This window comes from Chionomys nivalis, chromosome 7 (assembly GCF_950005125.1).
Source record: "Chionomys nivalis chromosome 7, mChiNiv1.1, whole genome shotgun sequence".
NCBI classification, from domain to species: domain Eukaryota; kingdom Metazoa; phylum Chordata; class Mammalia; order Rodentia; family Cricetidae; genus Chionomys; species Chionomys nivalis.
The window spans coordinates 42,200,559-42,220,199 of NC_080092.1; the positions used below are offsets into that span (position 1 = coordinate 42,200,559).

The 19,641-nt window shown below is 45.7% G+C and overlaps 1 protein-coding gene across 4 annotated transcripts in view; it reads right to left on the bottom strand.

Annotated features, from left to right (window-relative positions):
- Positions 1-19,641, bottom strand: part of Tom1l2 (target of myb1 like 2 membrane trafficking protein) — a 130,918-nt gene that overhangs the window by 36,527 nt on the left and 74,750 nt on the right. For all 4 annotated transcript variants that reach the window (XM_057776009.1, XM_057776008.1, XM_057776006.1 and 1 more), the window contains exons 3-4: positions 12,490-12,568; positions 7,953-8,102 (exon numbers count right to left, since the gene is read on the bottom strand). In XM_057776009.1, coding sequence (XP_057631992.1) covers positions 7,953-8,102; positions 12,490-12,568 — 229 coding nt within the window. The remainder of the gene's footprint in view (positions 1-7,952; positions 8,103-12,489; positions 12,569-19,641) is intronic.

The window sequence follows — 19,641 nt, forward strand, 5'->3', positions numbered from 1 at the left end:
ATGCTGTTCTCTCTAGGCAGACACTCCTCAGGACTCCTCCCAGATTCAGACACACTCAGGAGCTGTGACTGCTCTTGGGGACAGAGTCACATCCCAAGGTGGGACTATCAGGTTCTCCTCCTGCCAAGAGCTCAGCCCTGGACATAACAGGGAGGGTCCTTCTCTTGTGTTAGAAGACTGTCCTCTGTGAACATATGCTGATAGGAGTACCAGGGGACCAGGGGATAGGGACAGCTCACATTCTGGAGGGAGCAGTTGCTATGCTGAGTGGTGTGCAGAGAGATGGGAAGGTTTCCTGACCCCTCCTGTCACTCCCCAGGTCCAGTCATACCCTCACCAGGGTGACCTGGGCTTCTAGGAGGCCCTGCTTTGTCGTGACAAACTCTCCTGGGTAGCTAGGAGAGCAGAGTTGGCATTAATTTGCAGACAAGAAGCCTTTGTTAATAATAACCCTCTTCCCACCTGCCACAATGCCAGCTCCTATCTAGGACCTCTGGGCAGCCTGGGCCAGGCTGCTGAAAACAAAGCATCCGCTCACAACAGTCACCTCCCTTGAGTAAGAGTCTGATGCCCACAGAGGGACCAACAGGGAGAAGGGGCACATTTTAAAGGAACAGTTATATGTGAGGACATGCAGATGGGAGAAATTATAGCTGTGACATGTTCCAGAACCTTCTGGGGACACGCCTGAATAACTGCTCTCGTCCCCCTGACCAGGTCAGACATATTTTAAGGCACACACAGGTCTCTTGTCCTTGTACAGACAAGGCCGTCAGTCAATAGCTGTCAGGCTAAACTTAATTGAGTTCTCACAGCCACTAACGGTCCTTATTTTCCTACTTCAGAGAACAGAGGGAAGATGGCCACGGAGGCTGTCAGAAGACTAACATGCCCATGATAAAGTAGGGCCCCTGCTGCAGGCAGAACCGAAGAAATCCTCCTTGGGGAGCTGAGGCTAGTTTTGGGAGGTCTTGGTTAGTCTGAACCCCTAAGCTGAGGCCCATGACCAATAGAGGAGAGGGTAGAAGCAGGATGATTCCCATGTGACCGCCTTATCAGGAAGAAGGCTCCTGGGAGATGTAGTTCCGGCATTCTCTCAGGGTCTCTGTCCCCAGTACTGGTTAGTCAATGGCATAGTGGCCACTCCACTAGAAGCCAAGCTCTCTATGTAATTCCCTTTCCCTGTCTGTGGCTTCAGAATTTGGAGGCTGAAAGACCCAAAGATGGGACCCATGGGAAGACAAAGGTCAATTTGTGCTTTAACTTTGTGTGTCTAACTGTAGACACAACATGACTACATTCTGTCCAAGGTTTTGAATAGCAACTTTCAGAGAAAGACATATAAACACTGATTTGAACCATGGGTCCTGGGATACCCCTGGGGAAAAGGAGGCTCTGTCCACTTCTGTTTATGCCTCCAGCACACGCTTTCTGTTCCTACCACACCTGGTTATTCTGTTCACTTTTTAAAAGTTGTTCCTAGTATCGACAAGGGATTGGTTCCAGGATCCATCAGGGTATCAGTCTGTGGATATGTTGGTCCCTGTATGAGCTAGCTCAATGTCTGTACACAGCATATGCATATACTCTTGCATGTTTTAAGTAATCTCTAGACATTTAATTTAGGGGTTTATTCATACTGCCAATAAAGTGTCAGTGTTATAGGAACAGCTTAAGGAGCAATGGCACAGGAAGATCTGTGCATGCTTGGTACAGAAGCTCTGTTTTCTCCCATATAGTTTCTGACCCATGAACACTGTGGGTCATCTATATTGTCAACATGCAAATAAGATGATTAAAGATGGCATGGTAAAGCACCTCCCCAAGCTCATCAGACAGGTTGCAATGACAGAAAGTGGCATGTTGGTGAGGTTGTGAAACAGCTAGAAGTGTTGGCACCTCCTGACCCAGCACCTTCTCTCATGGTATTGAAGTGAAACTGCCAGTGTCACACACTCAATACATACCTAATAAAAACAAATGCATATGCTCCCCAAAGACATACACTGGAGGCCTATGGCAGCAACTCCAAACATAAATGCACCCATGCACCTTAGGAAGGTTAACAAACTATACCTCACTCACACCATTGGACCTTAGGCTAGTGTACATTGCTGCCTCTTAGCCAGTAGAAAGAGGGCTGGGGAGACAGGTGGACCCCAGTGCTACATGTCCAAGAACAGGAAGGCAGAAACCAAGCTCTCATTTTATAGGTGGGGTAGATGCCCAGAAGTTACTGCACCAGCCCAAGGTTAGAAAGTGTAGTAGAACCTGGGGGAACTAGAGTTAGGGAAGTAGTGAGCTGATGGGAAAGCTATGAGGTCAGGGCAGGCATGAAGAAACAGGCATCTCTGGACAGAGAACTGTGGGACCCAGCTAGTGAAGAGGGTTCTGTCCGCCCTCAGCAGATCATACCAAGCTAGCTGTGTTTACCCTGGAGCCTGGCCAGGCCTCAGGGTGAGCAAGCTCTCTCACTGAAAATGTCTCCTTCCAGTTCTGTAGACAGTGTAGACCTTGTAGAGACCAGACCCCAAATAAAGAGTTTTAGCTGCAGTGTCCCACCTTTGTAAGAAAAGCTACCATTCATTTCCCTGGAAGTCTCCAGTCCCAGGAGAGGTTATGGGAGTCGATGTGGAACTGCAGGTCTGGGGGTACAGAATTGATGGAGGAAGGTCATTGGCTAATAAAGAAACTGCCTTGGCCCATCTGATAGGGCAGAATTTAGATAGGTGGAGTAAACAGAATAGAATGCTGGGAGGAAGAGGAAGTAAGCTCAGATGCAAGGCAGCTCCTCTCAGAGACAGATGCCATGCTCTCCTCTCCAGAGCAGATGCAATGAAGCTCCGACCCAGGATGGACGTAGGCTAGAATCTTCCCGGTAAGCGCTCCTTGGGGTGCTACACACATGAATAGAAATGGGCCAAGCAGTGTTTAAAAGAATACAGTTTGTGTGTCATTATTTTGGGGCATAAGCTAGCCAGGCAGCCATGAGCCGGGCTGTGGGAAGAGGCCCGCAGATCCCTACTACAGATGGCGCCCACGTGGATAACTGCATCCACAGAAAGCCTGAGAAAGCTTGGGAAAGAATAGAGTAAAGCGTGTTTTCTTGGTAGCAGCAATTTCTTGGGTCTGCTCTGCTTGCTAGATGCAAGCAAGTACTCTCATCTAAGAGAGGCTTCCTGACTCAGCTTCAGCTGTGAAACCTTGCAGCTCATTTAAGAGGTCCTGCCATGAAACACTTAAAACGGTGTTGGTGAAAAGCTGAAGGCATGCTTTTCGGTTTTCAGCCATAGCAGGAAAAAAAATTGTGCTGTTTTAAAATGCCGGCTTTCTGGGCCATCCTGCCAGGGCAAACTCTGACGGTTTGAGGCAGGAGGGCTGACTACAGAGAGAGGACTTGAATGTTGTCTGTGGATATAGTATTGCAGCTTGTTTGCTGGCAAGGACCTTGAAACGCCACAGTTGTGGTGATAAACATGGCTACAGCCAGTACCTCAGCCATGAGGCTGGAAAGCTAAGGAATGTGCTGGATCCAGCCGTCAAAGCCACGGCTTTCGTCCTACTGATATTGCTTGGTAAATTAAAGACTCATGTGGTCAGAAAAAGAGAGATATACAGTATAGAGAGATTCAAAGACAAAGAAAACTTTAAATGATTTACAGTGTGTTTAAAAATATATGCAGGCTGAAAGATAAAGTTCTTAAAAGTAAAAAAAAAATAAGGAAGTAGTTGGGTGTGGTAGTACACACCTTTAATCCCAACACTTGGGAGGCAGAGGGAGATTGACCTCTGAGACTTCAAGGTGTGGTAGCACACGCCTTTAATCCCAATGCCTGGGAGGCAGAGACAGACAGATCTCTGAGAGTTCAAGGACAGCCTGGTCTAAAGAGTTATTCCAGGACAAAGATATACAGAAAATATAAAACAAAAGTAAAAATAAACAAAATAGAGTTAAAATAAAGCCGCACAAAGATGGAAAGTACACAGAAAATCTTGATACTGTATGCTATTATGCTCTCTTTGAATTGTTTGAATGCTGAGGAAAGAGCAACATCTGCTAAAAGATATTTGTTTATAAATGCTGCTGAACTAATCCAAGATAGATATTTTCAAAATACCTTGACTTCAGAATTTGTATCTAAGGATATGATACTTTGGAAAAGAGTTTCTTCTTTTGTTTTCACAGAGGATGGGACACTGTGGATTGCCTTTATCCCAATATGGTATGATGGACCACGTCCTCCTGAAGGGTTGCTGTGAACACCTTCAAAAAATTACTTTGCTCAACTGCCAACTGAGATGAACCTAGCAGACAGGTTATCCCATAAAAGACCCGAATAACAGCGCCCCCATTCAGCAGGAAGCAGTTTGGAGAGAAAAAACTGCGCCCATGTTCCCATATATTGTTTATAAATGTTCTTTTACATTTAAAGGGGGTTATGATATAGGTATGAATAATTTGCATTGATATGGATTTTGCTTTAGTGATTTAGATTTAAGGTCAATTTTATTATATGTATATGTATTTCTGATATTGATTAAGGTATTGTGATTGTGTAGTTCACTTAAAAATGTAATGTATATAGGTTGTTAATAGATAATTATCAATAGTCAAGCTTGTAGTCATGTTAGTTAGATTTTCTAGATGTACATAGATATATTTTAAATAGACATTCTTCATATCTTTCAAAGATTATAAAATATGGCATGTTAAGTGTTTTAATAACTTAAGGTTTTTCATGACAATGAGACACTCTGCTCCTGGCAGCACCAATCTACTTCAAGCAGAAGATGGGCATCGAAGAGGCACCTTATGGAGTTTGATAGCCATTTGGGCAAGAAATTGCTCTTGCCTGGACTGTTGCATAAACTGGACACAGAGAACCCACAGAGAGAGGACTGCTGAACTTGCCTAAAGGTGAGATGATCTTTCGGGGTTCCTGATTCATGAAGGAGTCTGCGAGACATTCTGCAGGACACAGCAGATAGTGACTGAACTGACTTTGAAATTTCCTGCTTCATGGAAATGTCTCTGGAAACTATGGGCCTGTGGGCCGAAGATGGATGCCCCAACGGTACAGAGAAACTTTGGGTGACTGTCAAGGCAGCGAGATGTCTCTGTCATTTCTAGAGTTTGAAAGTTGCTTATTTCTTGTTTGCTTAGGTAATATTATATCCTTCTGGAGTCTTTGATGGAGTTGAAGAATAGATAGATAGTTATAGTTTTCTTTAGTTATGATAAAGATAAAATAGATGTAAATATTGTAACTGTAATTCTTTTTTTTTTTTTAAATATTTATTTATTTATTATGTATACAATATTCTGTCTGTGTTTATGTCTGCAGGCCAGAAGAGGGCACCAGATCTCATTTCAGATGGTTGTGAGCCACCATGTGGTTGCTGGGAATTGAACTCAGGACCTTTGGAAGAGCAGGCAATGCTCTTAACTGCTGAGCCATCTCTCCAGCCCTGTAATTCTTACTTGATAACTGTTTTGCTATATGTAATTTTGCTATGTTAGAGCCTTTCCTTTTTGTTTAAACAGAAAAAGGGGAAATGATGGAGGAAGGTCATTGGCTAATAAAGAAACTGCCTTGGCCCATCTGATAGGGCAGAATTTAGATAGGTGGAGTAAACAGAATAGAATGCTGGGAGGAAGAGGAAGTAAGCTCAGATGCAAGGCAGCTCCTCTCAGAGACAGATGCCATGCTCTCCTCTCCAGAGCAGATGCAATGAAGCTCCGACCCAGGATGGACGTAGGCTAGAATCTTCCCGGTAAGCGCTCCTTGGGGTGCTACACACATGAATAGAAATGGGCCAAGCAGTGTTTAAAAGAATACAGTTTGTGTGTCATTATTTTGGGGCATAAGCTAGCCAGGCAGCCATGAGCCGGGCTGTGGGAAGAGGCCCGCAGATCCCTACTACACAGAATGGTGCACAGGGAGGGGATGTAGACTGCAGGTCTGGAGGTGGGGTGCAGAATCAAGGAAGCAGGAGAGAGGACTCTGTTACCCAGACTCTTGCCTGTTCTCTCAGCCCAGTGAGCTACATTTATCCACTAATCTAAAAAAAAAAAATATTCAATACTGACAATCATCTGGTCTAGATCTTCGGGACACAGCATTCCAGGGCTCTCAAGGCACCAACTGAGTTTAAGAGAAAAGATAGCACAGCTACACTTAAGGTCACAAGGGGATGTGAATAAGACAGCCAACACGCGTGTTTCAGGATGGGTGCTAGGAGTCTCTGGGGGCACATCTGAACAGCTAGGAGGAGTAACTGCTCTAGGAGCTGGGGAAACTCTCTAGACAGAGCAACAAGCTCCACTCCAGTCTCATATACAATGACCCTACAGCTCCCGGGCCATTCCTTGCCTACTCTGCTTGTCTGCCAGATCTTCAAGCCAGGCTATGAGCCACTGCCCCTGTTGGAGTCATGTCCTATTCTGACTTGGTTTCCCTCTCTTCTTGGCTCTTGCAGACATGCATTAGTCATCCATACTGGATGTACTTACGGATCCAGATGTCATGCCAGTGGGGTGCTTTGCTCTGTGTACGACCCAGAACAGAAACTTTCAATGGCTCCCCCATTACCTCTAAGGATCGAATCCAAGGCCCTCAGCACACACAACCCACAAGCCTTATCCATCTTTTGGCCTCATTTCCTGCCTATCCGTTCCCCTTAAGTACAGCCCTGGATATTCTAAACTACACCCTGTTCTCCAAACACACAATATTCAAAATATGCTCACATATTAATTCCCCAATTCTTGCATCTTAACCTGGTGACTCCTTTCAAACAAACAGAATGACAGAAAAGGTGATGTGTGACTTCTAAGTGTTGAGAAACACAAGTCTCTTGTCATATCATCAAGGAACCGAAGCTTCCTCCCACCAGCCATGTTAGGGCACTTTTGGAAATGGAGTACTCAGTCCAGTAGTGCCTTCAAAGGGTACATTTATAATCTCCCAATCAGACTGCACCTGAGTGCCTGCTCTACAGAAACCAGGGGAAAGGTACCATTCTTGTTGTAAGATGTTAGACTTTGGCTGATTTGTACGAAGTCTATAATATCAAATATTTGGGTATATCTCAAGTATGGATAACTATAATGATATTTTTGTTTAAAATCTAACAAATAAGGCTTGCCTGAAGATCAGAATGCAGAGCTTAGCCACTAGTTAGCCATAGAGACCAGGTGGTGGTGGCTCACACCCTTGATCCTAGCACGTGGGAGGTGGAGACAGGCTGGGCAGGAGGAGACAAGAGCTCAGATGCAGTCTGACGATTTGTAGAGGCAGAATCGCCGCTTTGGTCTTAGCATTGGTAGAGGTAAGAACTCTAGTGGCTGACTGCTCTGCTTCTCTGATCTCTCAGCATTAATCCCCATATCTGACTCCAGGATTTTATTATTAAGAGCAATTAGAATTCGTGCTACAAATAACTGTTGTCTGATGCTTCCGGGACTTGGCGCAGATATCTCCTTCCTGAGATGCTTCCTACGCTCTGGCCTTTCCAGCAAACTCCTCCCCACTTTTCAGGGTCCAGCAGAAACGTCACCTCTTCATTGAAACATCCCTTAACGTCACTTCTACTCCAGAGCTGACTCTTGCTCTGTGACCTAACATGTACATGACTCTAACATGACCCTACCTACTCTACTTATCTCCACTATACCCCATGACCCCAGAGGCCTGTTGAAGCCCTCTCTACGCCCACTTGTCTGGGCAACAGAAGGCTGAGTACTTAGAAACTTCCTGGAGAATCTGTCAAATATCAAGAGAGCCATTGCTCAGGATTTCCAGTAAGATGATGATAAGGAAAGCAAGCATTTTGTAACAAATATTTAAACCTCCAATCTGTGTCTTTCCCTCCAAAATAGTGGGAACACATGAACAAGATCACAGTTCCCATCTTACACACAACAAAATGGGTGAGGGAAGCCAGCTCACCTGAATTAGAGCAAGTACTTTGTCCTGGACGATGGTGGGAGGGTTATTCTTGGGAGAGATAATTTTGACCAGAACGCTGTCGATGAAGTCTCGGTTGGCTACAAGGAGGTGAAAGCGGTGGCCACAGTTCTTCACACAAGTCTCCAGCACCTGAAGTTGTGGGGGTTGGGGGGAGGTCACCACACTGGGAAAGCGGAAGGGTAGCTGAGTTCCCCCCGTCAGTCATACTTCCAGATCAACTTCCTGTTACATCCCTCTAAGCCAACCCTCACACATCTCCACATTGATCCAGTCGGATCCCCGTTCCTTGAGAACAACAGTGCTGTGATGACTAAAAGCTCCAGTCCCTGCACAGTACTCAGGCAATTAGCTGGTAACTGAAACATGGGTTTTGCATGAGAAGGATATTGGTCTTCTAATGGTATCAAAATGACTGAGAGGTTCCTGAAAATTAACATTTTAATTATTTTCTCTAGGCCTGGGTGTGAGATCTTAGCCAACGAGACATAGGTTTTGTCATAAGAGGAAGTTGCTGGGAGAGCTCAAATCGCCTGGTACATGTGAGGAAACACACACATCCCTAACAAACTCCTGTTCTGCAAATAAATCAGCAATGACAATGGACTGCAACCCTTGACAATGTGGGCCTCGGCTGCCATCCTTCTTCAGGGAGAACCCTGCTCACTCCTCTCATATCTGGGGAGGTCAGTTGCTTTGAAAGGCTGACAGGTTCTGATCAGGGGGCAGTGGGAGTTAGACTTAGCTTTGCTACTTCCTCCCTGATGGTTCAGAACAAGTTTCACTCAGTCTCTGAGTCCTCAGCAAGAAAGTGGAAGCAATGAGTTCTTCCTTGCAGGGAAGATTAAGGAGGACATACACCAGCCAACCACTTTGGCATCCTGCACAGGGTAAGTAACCAGTAGGATGCTACTTCGGCAGCCTGCTGCATCCATAGCTTCTTGCGTGTCCCCAGGAGAGTACTGGGAGTACTGGGAGAGCCTCTTCAACATCAAACACAAGTCTCTTACTTGGTCCCTCCCGAAAACAGCCCACAGGATCACCTGACCCTTCCCAAGGCACCTCCTCCAGAGTACACTAATGAATATAAGGATAGTGGCAGCAACTGGGGATACTTCTAACCACCTCATTGTTCCCATGTGACCATGAATTAGCTCCCTAAGTGGTTCCTACCATAGGCTTTTGCCTTGAAAATGTGCAGACAGAAAGGTTCACAATTAACGACATAGACTTCGTGCCAGCTACATACCAAGTACAGTGAGATCCCTGCATACTCTGTAATTTCATTCTACTCTTACAACTACGATGGTCCTTTCAAGTACACCTTGCTGCCTTATTTTTCAAAGCTAAGAGGCTTAGGAAGGAAGAAGTGGCCCAGAGGTAGGATGGGAACTCTTTTCCTTCTTTTGCAATGCAAGAGATTGAACCCATGGTCTTGTGCATGGTAGGCAAGCACTCTACCACTAAGTTACACCCCAAGCCCAGGACAGGAACTCTGATTCACCTTCTTAGGAGCCCTGATCTCCTGACCCACCTGAGGACACCAAGTCACTCCTCCTCTGAGCTCTCTTTCCAGCAGTCACATCAGCTGTGATGCCCTCAGGCACAACAACTGTGTTCTGAATTATTTGTCCTTCTCTTGTTCCTTGAGCTAACTCTGGAAGAAGGCATCAAGTCATTTTGAGATGTCAGAGTCGAAGCTCTTTAGTACTGTGGAACTTCACTTAGGAGACCCAGCAGCTCTGCCACCCCCAAGTCACCCTTTTCTTCTTTTTATTGCTGTACTTCTGGAGGCTCCATGTTCTACTTTATGCACCCAGGAACTGTTCTAAACTCATAGTCCTTGGGGCTTCTGCACACTGCTATTTATTTTTATCTCATGTGTGTGGGTGTTTTGCCTGCATGCATGTCTGTGCACCAAGTGTGTGCAGTGCTCGTGGGGGCCAGAAGAAGACACTGGATTCTCTGAAGTTGGAGTTACAGGTGGTTGTGAGCCACTGTGAGGATGCTGGGGACCAAATTCAGGTCCTCCCTAAGAACAGTCAGTACTCTTAACTGCTGAGCCATCTCTACAGCCCCACAACCACAAATTGTATTCAGCTAAAGGGAATTTTCCTTTCTTAATTTCTGATTGTGTCTGATTCTGGGTGACCACGAGGTGAAAGTTCTCATTCTCAGGGACCCAGGGGACTAGTAAGAGGAACTAAAGGGGTTCTTTCTGTCCCCAGGCATGTTGCAGGGGACCTTCTTCTCTAGGATTCTCCACTCACTCTCTGGACTCTGGCAATGGCTGCTGGGCTGCTGAGCCCTTCTTTCCACTAGGATGCTACTAGGACAGGAGAGGACCAGCAGAGTCGGCCTGCTGGGCTGCTGAACCCCTTTCCCGAGGGGCAGGTGAGGACCAGCAGAGTCGGCCTGCTGGGCTGCTGAACCCCTTTCCCGAGGGGCAGGTGAGGACCAGCAGAGTCGGCCTGCTGGACTGCTGAACCCCTTTCCTGAGGGGCAGGTGAGGACCAGCAGAGTGGGAGGCTCAGGAAGCTGGCCTGGGTGAAAGTAACTAGAAACAGAGGAGCAGGCTGAAGTCAACCCTGGGCTCTGGTTCTGTTTCCAGAGAGACCATGGACAGAACACTCATCTCTCCTTCAGTTCTCCCATACAGCAGACCTTAAGGTCAGGGTATCCTGTCCCAGTCTCCAAAAATGCCCAAAGCTTCTATATATAGGAGGCACAGGAATTCCTCTCTGTCAAGGCCACTTCAGGCTACCCTTCCAAAAAGGCTCTTGGCAAACGTGACTTTGTGGGTTTTGGGGAATGAAACACAGTGGCAACTATCTGAGATACAGCCAAAACCCATGGAATAAGCAAAGGGGGCCTCCCAGCAATGAGAAGCAGATGTTAGGAACACACATGTGAAGGCTCAAGCAGAGAGGGCCTTGGGATCTCTAACTCCATTGGATAAATACTAGCAGCTAGGCAGGGACAGAAGTGCAGCTGCGAAAGGGCCACAAGGAAGGAACAGGGCTGACAGCAACTAACAAGTGAAGCCATCATGGCAAACATAAAACCATGCCAGTGTGCCAGGCAGGGACCTAGGAACAAGGACAACAGCTCTGCATGTCCACAGGCCTTCTAAGGGGTTTGCAGAGAATACCTGGCCATCAGGAAGACCAAATGATGGCTGCCAAGCAATGCATAAGGAGGCAAGGAAATGTAATCACTCTAAAAAGCTTCCCACCAGCCAGGCGGAGGTCCTGCACTTAGGGGCAGTGACAGGCGAATAGATGTGAGTTTGAGGCCAGCCTGGTCTACAAAGTGAGTTCTGGGACAATCAGAGCTGTCTTGAAACCTGAGAAACTCTGTCTTGAAAAACAACAACAAAAAAAAAAAAAAAGAAAGGAAGGGAGGGAGGGAGGGAGGGAGAAGAAAGAAAGAAAGAAAGAAAGAAAGAAAGAAAGAAAGAAAGAAAGAAAGAAAGAAAGAAAGAGAAAAACTTCTCGTGGTCACCATGAAACTGGCATGAAGAGGGACAAATCCCAGAGCTGGCTCCCCAGTGACACAATCTTGGCTCCATCAATGCTGAGGTTTAAAAAAAGCTTTCACCTATATCTGAACTGACATTTTCTTCTTTGCTATGTGAACCCCTAAGCCCCAGCCCTGGCGGAGAAAGTGTTTCCATTAAGTGTTGGACTTTATTTGGGGGCAGACGAGGATCACAACAGCTCTTCTGCTTCACAACAAAACATGTTATTTGGGGTAAATAACCCATTTTCCCCACCTACAGGAGCTGACATGGTGACTTGTTACAGTTTCTAATCAAAAGTCACTGTGGCCCAGATTTTAAGGCATCTGAGAAACTGTGAGCTTTCAAGACAGAAATAGCACCTGAAATACCCTTTTTAGTTCTCTGTATCTTAAGGAGGGGCACAGTTCTTATCTATTTGCCCTGAAAGGAGTCACTTGGCTGACTTTTTCAAGACCCTTTGTATTATTTTCATTTTTATCCAAACAAAAGACTATTCTAGGACGGCGCTCCACAGCGGTGAAGGTAAAACTCAAAGGCCTCTCAGAGCCCAGTCTCCTCCACTGTGAGAGTAAAGAACGCACTTTAGAAGGGGGCTGTAAGCATCTCATCAACGTTCTAAAAGCTCCATCCTGGGCAGGTGGTGGGCAGATAAGAGTGAACATCTGTATAAAGGGGAAACTGACTCCCAGAATCTCAAACAGGCTGACAGCAGGTCTTCTATTCACTGGTCTTCTATTCACTGTTGCTGGGTACAACCACGCTATCCACACCTTATCTTCTCCTGGTATACATCAGTCTGTTTACACTCGCCTTCTGCATCAGAGGTGGGCAGGGGATCCCAAGGATCCCTTGGGAGATGCAGCTGAACCAGACAACACGGGCTACATGCTGGAAGTCCGTCTGAGTGGGCGGCGGGGGGGGGGGGGAGGGTGTCCTAGGAAGAGTGAAGCCTGTGTGTACGTGTTCTAAGCTTCCCTCCCAGGAGACAATACTTACCGTCAGGGCCAACATCACTTCTCTGTAGTTCCGGTTCCCGCTGAGCCGCTTCTTTAGTGCTCGAATGGCATCCTTTGGCCTGGTGAAAAGGACAGATATACCATGTTCCACAAGCCTTGTGGGGCACTAGTGCAGTGCAAACCAGCAGAGGTAGCAAGGTTGTTCACGGCAGCATGTTTGTAAACGGAAAAGACTGTAGAAAAACAAGTGTCTACAAAAGGAAACGGGGCTAATTACATCATGGCTTTTATGCAGCTGCAAAAAAGAATAAAGAAACTTCTGTATATTTTTGTGGACCAAACTCAAAAGGCATATGCGTAAGAATAAACAGAATCAAGGACTAAAATCACATGATTGTCTCAATGGATGAAAAAAAAAAGCCTTTGACAGAAATTTAGCATCTTTGTGTAGAAAAAGCTCTGAAGAAGCAGGAATAGAGGAATCATATCTCAATAAAATAAAGGCTGTATATGTAATAAATCTACACACAACATCATACGGAACAGGGAAAACCAGAAAGCATTTCCTCTAAAATCAGCATTGAGATAAAGATGTCTACACTCTCTGGACTCATTCAGTATAGTACCTGGAGCCTCAAAAAGAAACAAACTAGATACAAACAGGAAAGGAGTAAATCAGATTATCTTCTTTGTAGATGATATGATCTTATATATAAAATCCTGGGCCAGGTGTGGTGGAACACACCTTTAATCCCAGCAACTGGGAAGCAGAGGTAGGTAGATCTCTTTCAGTTGGAGGCTATCCTGGTTTACATAGTGAGTTCTAAGCCAGCCTGGGATACATAGTGAGTCCCTGTCTCAAAAACTAAAAGGACCCTGAAGACTGCCAGAAAACTCTTAGATCTGATAACACTTTTAGTAAAGCATCAGCTACAAAATTAACATTATTTTAACTGTGGTAAAGGGGTGGGATAAAATAAAAAAAAATGTGGTAAAGCAATGATGAACATGCTAAAAAGAAATAGGACAATTCTACTCCCGGTAACAGAAATAGTTCTAACAAATGCACAAGATCTCTATAATAAAAATACTGAAGGGAGAAAAATTAAAGAAGACAATAAAAGACGGAAAGAACTCCCATGATCAATTATTGTCAGAATTAAAATTGTGGAAAAGGTTATATTGTCTAAAAAAATCTATAAATTCAATGTAATCCTGATCAAAATTCCAATAATATTCTCTGCAGAAACAGAAAAAAATGACCTTAATAAGCCGTGGGTAGTCAAAGCGATCCTGAGGGAAGAAAAGCCAGACAGTGCTGAATGTACCAGCACCACACTGGAGGACCTGAGCAGAGCTCTGTCAGAGCAGCACTGCACCTGCCCCACACACTGACGGAATACCAAAATAACCCCACCAAATACAGCACCTCGGTCTTTTTATTTTCTCTCAAGACAGGGTTACTCTGTGTAGACCAGGCTGTCCTGGAACTTGCTGTGTGTACCAGACTGGCCTCAAATTCAGAGATCCGCCTGCCTCTGCCTCCCGAGTGCTGAGATTAAAGGTGTACGCCTCCACCGCCCAGCAAACCAGCATTTTCAATAAACGGGCTGGGGAAACTGGCTATCCATATGTAGAAGAATGAAACTCAATCTTTATCTTTCACCGTGCACAAAAATCAGTTGAAAACAGATCAGAGACCTTCAAGTAAGACCTAAAACAAAGAAACTGCTAATGAACAGCTTCGCAGGCATACTTCAAGAGACAGTCACGGGCAAGGAGTTTTAATTAATTACAAATATTTACAAATGAGATTGCATGAAATTTAAAACATTTCTGCACAGCAAATGAAACAATAATCAGAGCAAAGAGACAGGCCGGGCGGTGGTGGCGCACGCCTTTAATCCCAGCACTTGGGAGGCAGAGGCAGGCGGATCTCTGTGAGTTCGAGACCAGCCTGGTCTACAAGAGCTAGTTCCAGGACAGGCTCCAAAACAACAGAGAAACCCTGTCTCGAAAAACAAAAAAACAAACAAACAAACAAAAAAAAACAACAAAGAGACAGCCCCCAGAATGGGAGAAAATCTTTGCCAACTATATACACCTTATAGGGAATTAATTAATCTTGAATAGACAAATAAATAAATAATTAAACAACAAAGGGACAAATCATCCAAATGACCTGAATGGACGGTTCTTAAAGAAAAACTTTTAGCAACCAATAATCGCATGAATAAATGTTTAACATATTTAACTGCGAGAGAAACAAATTAAAACTCTATTGAGATTCCATCTCACCTGAGTCAGAATGACTATTGTTGAGAAAATAAACAGGGCCAATGAGATGGCTCCATGTGTAAAGGCTCTTGTTGTGCACATTGGCAAATTAAGTTCAACTCCTGGGACCCACCTAAAGGAGCAAGGGGAGAACCCACTCCACAAAGTTGTGCTTTAACTTCCACAGGCTCACTGTGGAATGTGTGTGTGCATCACACACAATACTAATACAATTTAAAATTAAAAGAAACAAAAATGCTACAAAGGTTGGGATGGGGCGGGAGCCCTTACATGCTGTTGGTAGAAACGTAAATTATTCTACATGGATCAGTAGTTCCTCACTATCAGAAACTAGAACGTCCACATGACTCAACCCTCTGCCATCACAGTGGGCTCCAGCCACCAAAAGGCATGTTGCTGGTCTTGGTCTTCCCTTAGGCAAATGTTTGGAAGTCAGGGGTTCTCACTCCTATGGTTCTAACAAGTCTCACACATGAAAATATCCTGTCAAACATGCATGAAGAAGTCGAGGCAGAGGATGGCCACTCTGCTAATCAGCCTCATCTAGAGAGGAAGCACAGACTTCTGGAGGAGAGCTGTGAAGAAATGGCTCGGGCTGGAGTTAAAGAGAGGCTCCACCGTTCTTGCGGAGGACCGGGGTAGGGTTACCAGTACCAACATCTGGTGGGCACCGAGTACTCAGTAAGCAGCTAACAACCACTTGTAACTCCAGTTCCAGAGGATCCAGCTCTTCTGGACTCCCCACACTTTTATCCAATGACCACACAGAGATACATATACACCCACATAATGGAAAAAAAACTTAAAGACTCAAACCTCTTATTTCCTATCTCCAACTTGAAACACAGTTGCTCCACCTGAATTCTTGGCTCCTGAGCCAAAGGACTGAGAAGACAGGAATGGGTCCCAAACCAGGGGTTATACAGTAAATTGGCTGCTGGTTTTGTGTGTCAACTTGACACAAGCTAGAGTCACCAGAGAGAAAGAGGCCTCAGTTGAAGAAATGCCTCCATGAGATCTAGCTGTAAGGCATTTTCTCAATTAGTGATCAATGTGGGAGGGTCCAGTCATGGTGGGTGGGGCTGTGCCTGGACTGGTGGTCCTTGGTTCGATAACAAAGCAGGCTGAGTAAGCCAGTAAGCAGCATTTCTCCATTGTCTCTACATCAGCTCCTGCCTCCACGGTCCTGCCTTGTTTGAGTTCCTGTCCTGGCTTCCTTCAGTGATGAACAGCAATGTGGAAGTGTAAGCCAAATAAACCCTCTCCTCCCCAGCTTGGTCTTTGGTCATGACATTTTGTCGCAGCACTAGAAACCCTAACTAAGACGTATAATATGTGCAATTTCCAACAGGGATGCAGACTTTATAAATACAGCATTTGAGCAGCTATCTGCTTGGATAGGCTGGGCTGAAGAAAGTAGGCAACTTAATGGCTAGACAAGACTGATTGCCTCTCTGCAGGGTCTGCTCTTTGTCATCCCAGGCTGACAAGCTGTACCTTCTCTACGTGCTCTCTTTGATCTTGTCTTGGATTTCTATGATGAGAAAAACAAGCACTGCCCTGGAGGATGGTGTATTTCTGCCTGACAGAATGTTACAGCATTCCCAGATTATGGGTGGAGGGCAATCAGATAGTAGGCAGGCTCTGGTTAAACTGAAAATCCCTTCCCAAGAGCTATGCTTCATGAAGTGCTACCTGAGAACAAAAAAGAAGCCTTGCGTTCTGCTGATCTGAGGGAGAAGCGTCAGAGTAAAGAATCATTGTCAGGTTGGAAGAACCACAAAATTTAAAGGAGCACCAAAGGCTGAAGGAACAACTACTGAGTCAAAGGCCACAATCAGGGAGGCAGGATAAGGGAAACATGGGTGTGAGAGGTACCAAGCTCCAGGAGCTCTCAGTAGAAAGGTGGGGCCCCACGGGGCACTCTCAAGGCCACCCACACCCTGATCAGACTCCTGTGAGCCCTTCTTTCCAACAGTGGGGAGCTCTTCAGTGGTTCTCAAACAGCTGGGAATTAAGTCTTCAGCTACAGCTGTTCTCCTGAACACACACTCGGCAACCATTACTACTGACTGCATTCACTCAATCACCCGTGTTTCTCTAGCTTAGAGGCTGCAGCATAAGGACTCAGTGAGCCAGGAACGGTCAAAAGGAGTTGTGCAATGATCAGATCACTGGATCCTCATCAGAGTCTGTCTACTGATTGCTCTAGACTACACCCACTATATATGAATTATTTATTCCTCTAATCTTTACTATAACTTTATGAGATGGGCACTATTGGCAAATTATTTTTATATGTGATGAAACTGAGATACAATGAGATGGAACACACTCAGGGCTGTATAAGTGAGTGGTCACAGAAGCTTCTACCCCAGGTAGATGGCACCAGGCTCCACAGCCCTTAATCCACACTGCCATGCTTCCTGTGCACCTGATACACATGCTGTTTTCCAGCCCAGAGGTTCTACCTTTCTCCCTGCCATCCACCTGCCTCATCTTACTAAAATCCACATAAACTATAAGAGTCTATTGAAGTGTCACCTCCTTCAAAAAGGCTTTGCTTCAGACAGCCCCCAGGCTGGCTGGGAGTCACCACACATGTCTGTCTCTGTAGCTATATGCAGTTTCTCTTGCTGTTTCTCTGTCTCTGTTTCAGTCCTTGTCATGCTGTGTTATGATTATATTTACATACTTGCATTCCTCATCAGACTGCCTTGGGGACTTCATTAATTCTTTACACACCTTAAAATATTTATTAAGAGCTGATTATGGAGCTGAGATGTGGCTCAATTGGTAGAGTGCTTACCTAGCATACATGAAGCCCCTGGGTTTGATCCCCACCACTGCATAAACCAGGTGGGATGGTGCACACTTGTAATCCCAATACTCAGGAGGTAATGCAGGAGGATCAGAAATTAAAGGTCTATATAGCAGGTTTGAGGTCAGCCTCAGATACATGAGACCACACACACACACACAAAGACAGACAGAGAGACAGGGAGAATGGGAGGGAGGGAGGGACGGAGGGAGGGACGGAGGGAGAAAGAGATTATGTACAAGCTGTGCTGTGGGAGAGATAAAATAGTGAGTGTAACAGATGGAATTCCTGTCCTCATGAAGTGTACAGACTTGTAGGTTGTGGGGCAAGACAGACACTAAAAGACATCACGAAGTATAATGCCACATATGACAAGTCAAGAAAAAAGGGGTCAGAGGAGGGAAAGTTATGTTGAGACCCAGTAACTGATGGGAATCACTTGGTAACAGGGAGACTGGCTGAAGAAACATAAGGAGCAATATTGAGAAGCCCTTAGCCAGGAGCAGGAAGGAGAGAGACAGAGAGAGAGACAGAGACAGACAGACAGACAGACAGACAGACAGACAGACAGACAGACAGACAGAACATGCGTGTTTTGTTTTATCTTTCCCCCAGGTGAGAGATTTCAGGAGACACATTACAATAGAGGCAAGCACAGAAACTCTTTAAGAATCACCAGACTGCCATTCCAACACACATGAACAAGAGGTTAGACCACGGAAACACATAACCTCATCTTCTGTGAGCTGTAACTGAGAAAGCAGGTCCCCGGTGTCTCATCCTGTGAAAGGGACTTTAGTTTTTTGGAAGGAAGAAGACCCCAGGGTTCTTGAACTTTCTGCCCTCAGTGAACATCAGATATTTGGGGACAGAAATGTTGAGAATTCAAGGAACTAAAAGAAAAATTAACGAGGCTGAAGGGCCTGAAAAAGGGCTGCAAAAGTGTGTGATTAAGGGTTTTATGCTAAAAATTTAAGAATGCTCTGGAAGGCTTGCTAGCGAGCAAGTCACTTGCTGAAACCTATGTCAGGAACTGCATGGGAAGTGGAGGGAAGAAGCAAATGCATTTTGCAGGGAACAGTGCAGAAGAGAAGCCAACCTGAGCCATTCTTCAAGCCTGCGTCCTACACTCCCTCTGCACCATGTGACCACCTGGATTCCTTCTCATGCTAGCCTGAGTCCAAGCCAGTCCAGAAGCCAAGCTCAAAGCTGGCCCTCTAGAAGGCATCCGCAGCACTTCTTCCTTAGAGACGGCCATACTGTGCACAGGCCGGCCATAACCCCCAGCAATCCTAGACAAGCCCTAGTGGGTGGGTGACATGTTTGTCTAAGCTCAGCTCTAGATCTGTTCTCTGCCTGTTCCACCTCAGCTCCACCCTTCTGCTTATAGGGCCCAAACCTTGGTGTTATCCTTAACATTTTGCTCACATCCCACATCAGCAAATTCTATTAGCTTTAATTCTGAATCTCACCAGGATCTAATGACGCTTCCCACATATTTTCCACCATTCCAGTCCAACTTACTATTAATCCACAACAGGGTGACTGTAAGAAACCCCTACTGGTCGATTTGCTCTGTCTTTGGCCTGCCCTAGTGAGCACACTCTGAACATGGGATGACCAAAACTAATGCCAGACCATGCCACCCCTCTGCCCAGATCCTTCCCACAGTGCTTAGCCCACCTGATCAGCTCATGTGGTTTGTCTTGTTCACAGTTTGCCTCCCCACCCCCGTCTGCCAGCTCCCCAACTGGAGGACCTGTGTCTTTCTCACCGTTGTGCCCTCCTTACTTACAACTGTGTCTGCAGAAGGCAGGCACTCTAATAAAAGCTGGACTGACCGAGAGGACTAGAGAGTAGACAACAGCACTGGCACACCGCCTAGGCTGCCTGAGTCCCGGTGTCCTCCTGACACCCTGGAGCTGAAAAGAGCATAAAGAGAGCACATGGTGTGGCCAAATCCCTAAATCAGACGAGCCTAGAAGAAGTTCAAATAGAGTGGAGCTACAGAGAAGGAAGATACAGTACACAATAATACCAAGACCCAACGCATCAGTGCAGAAAGGTAAGAGG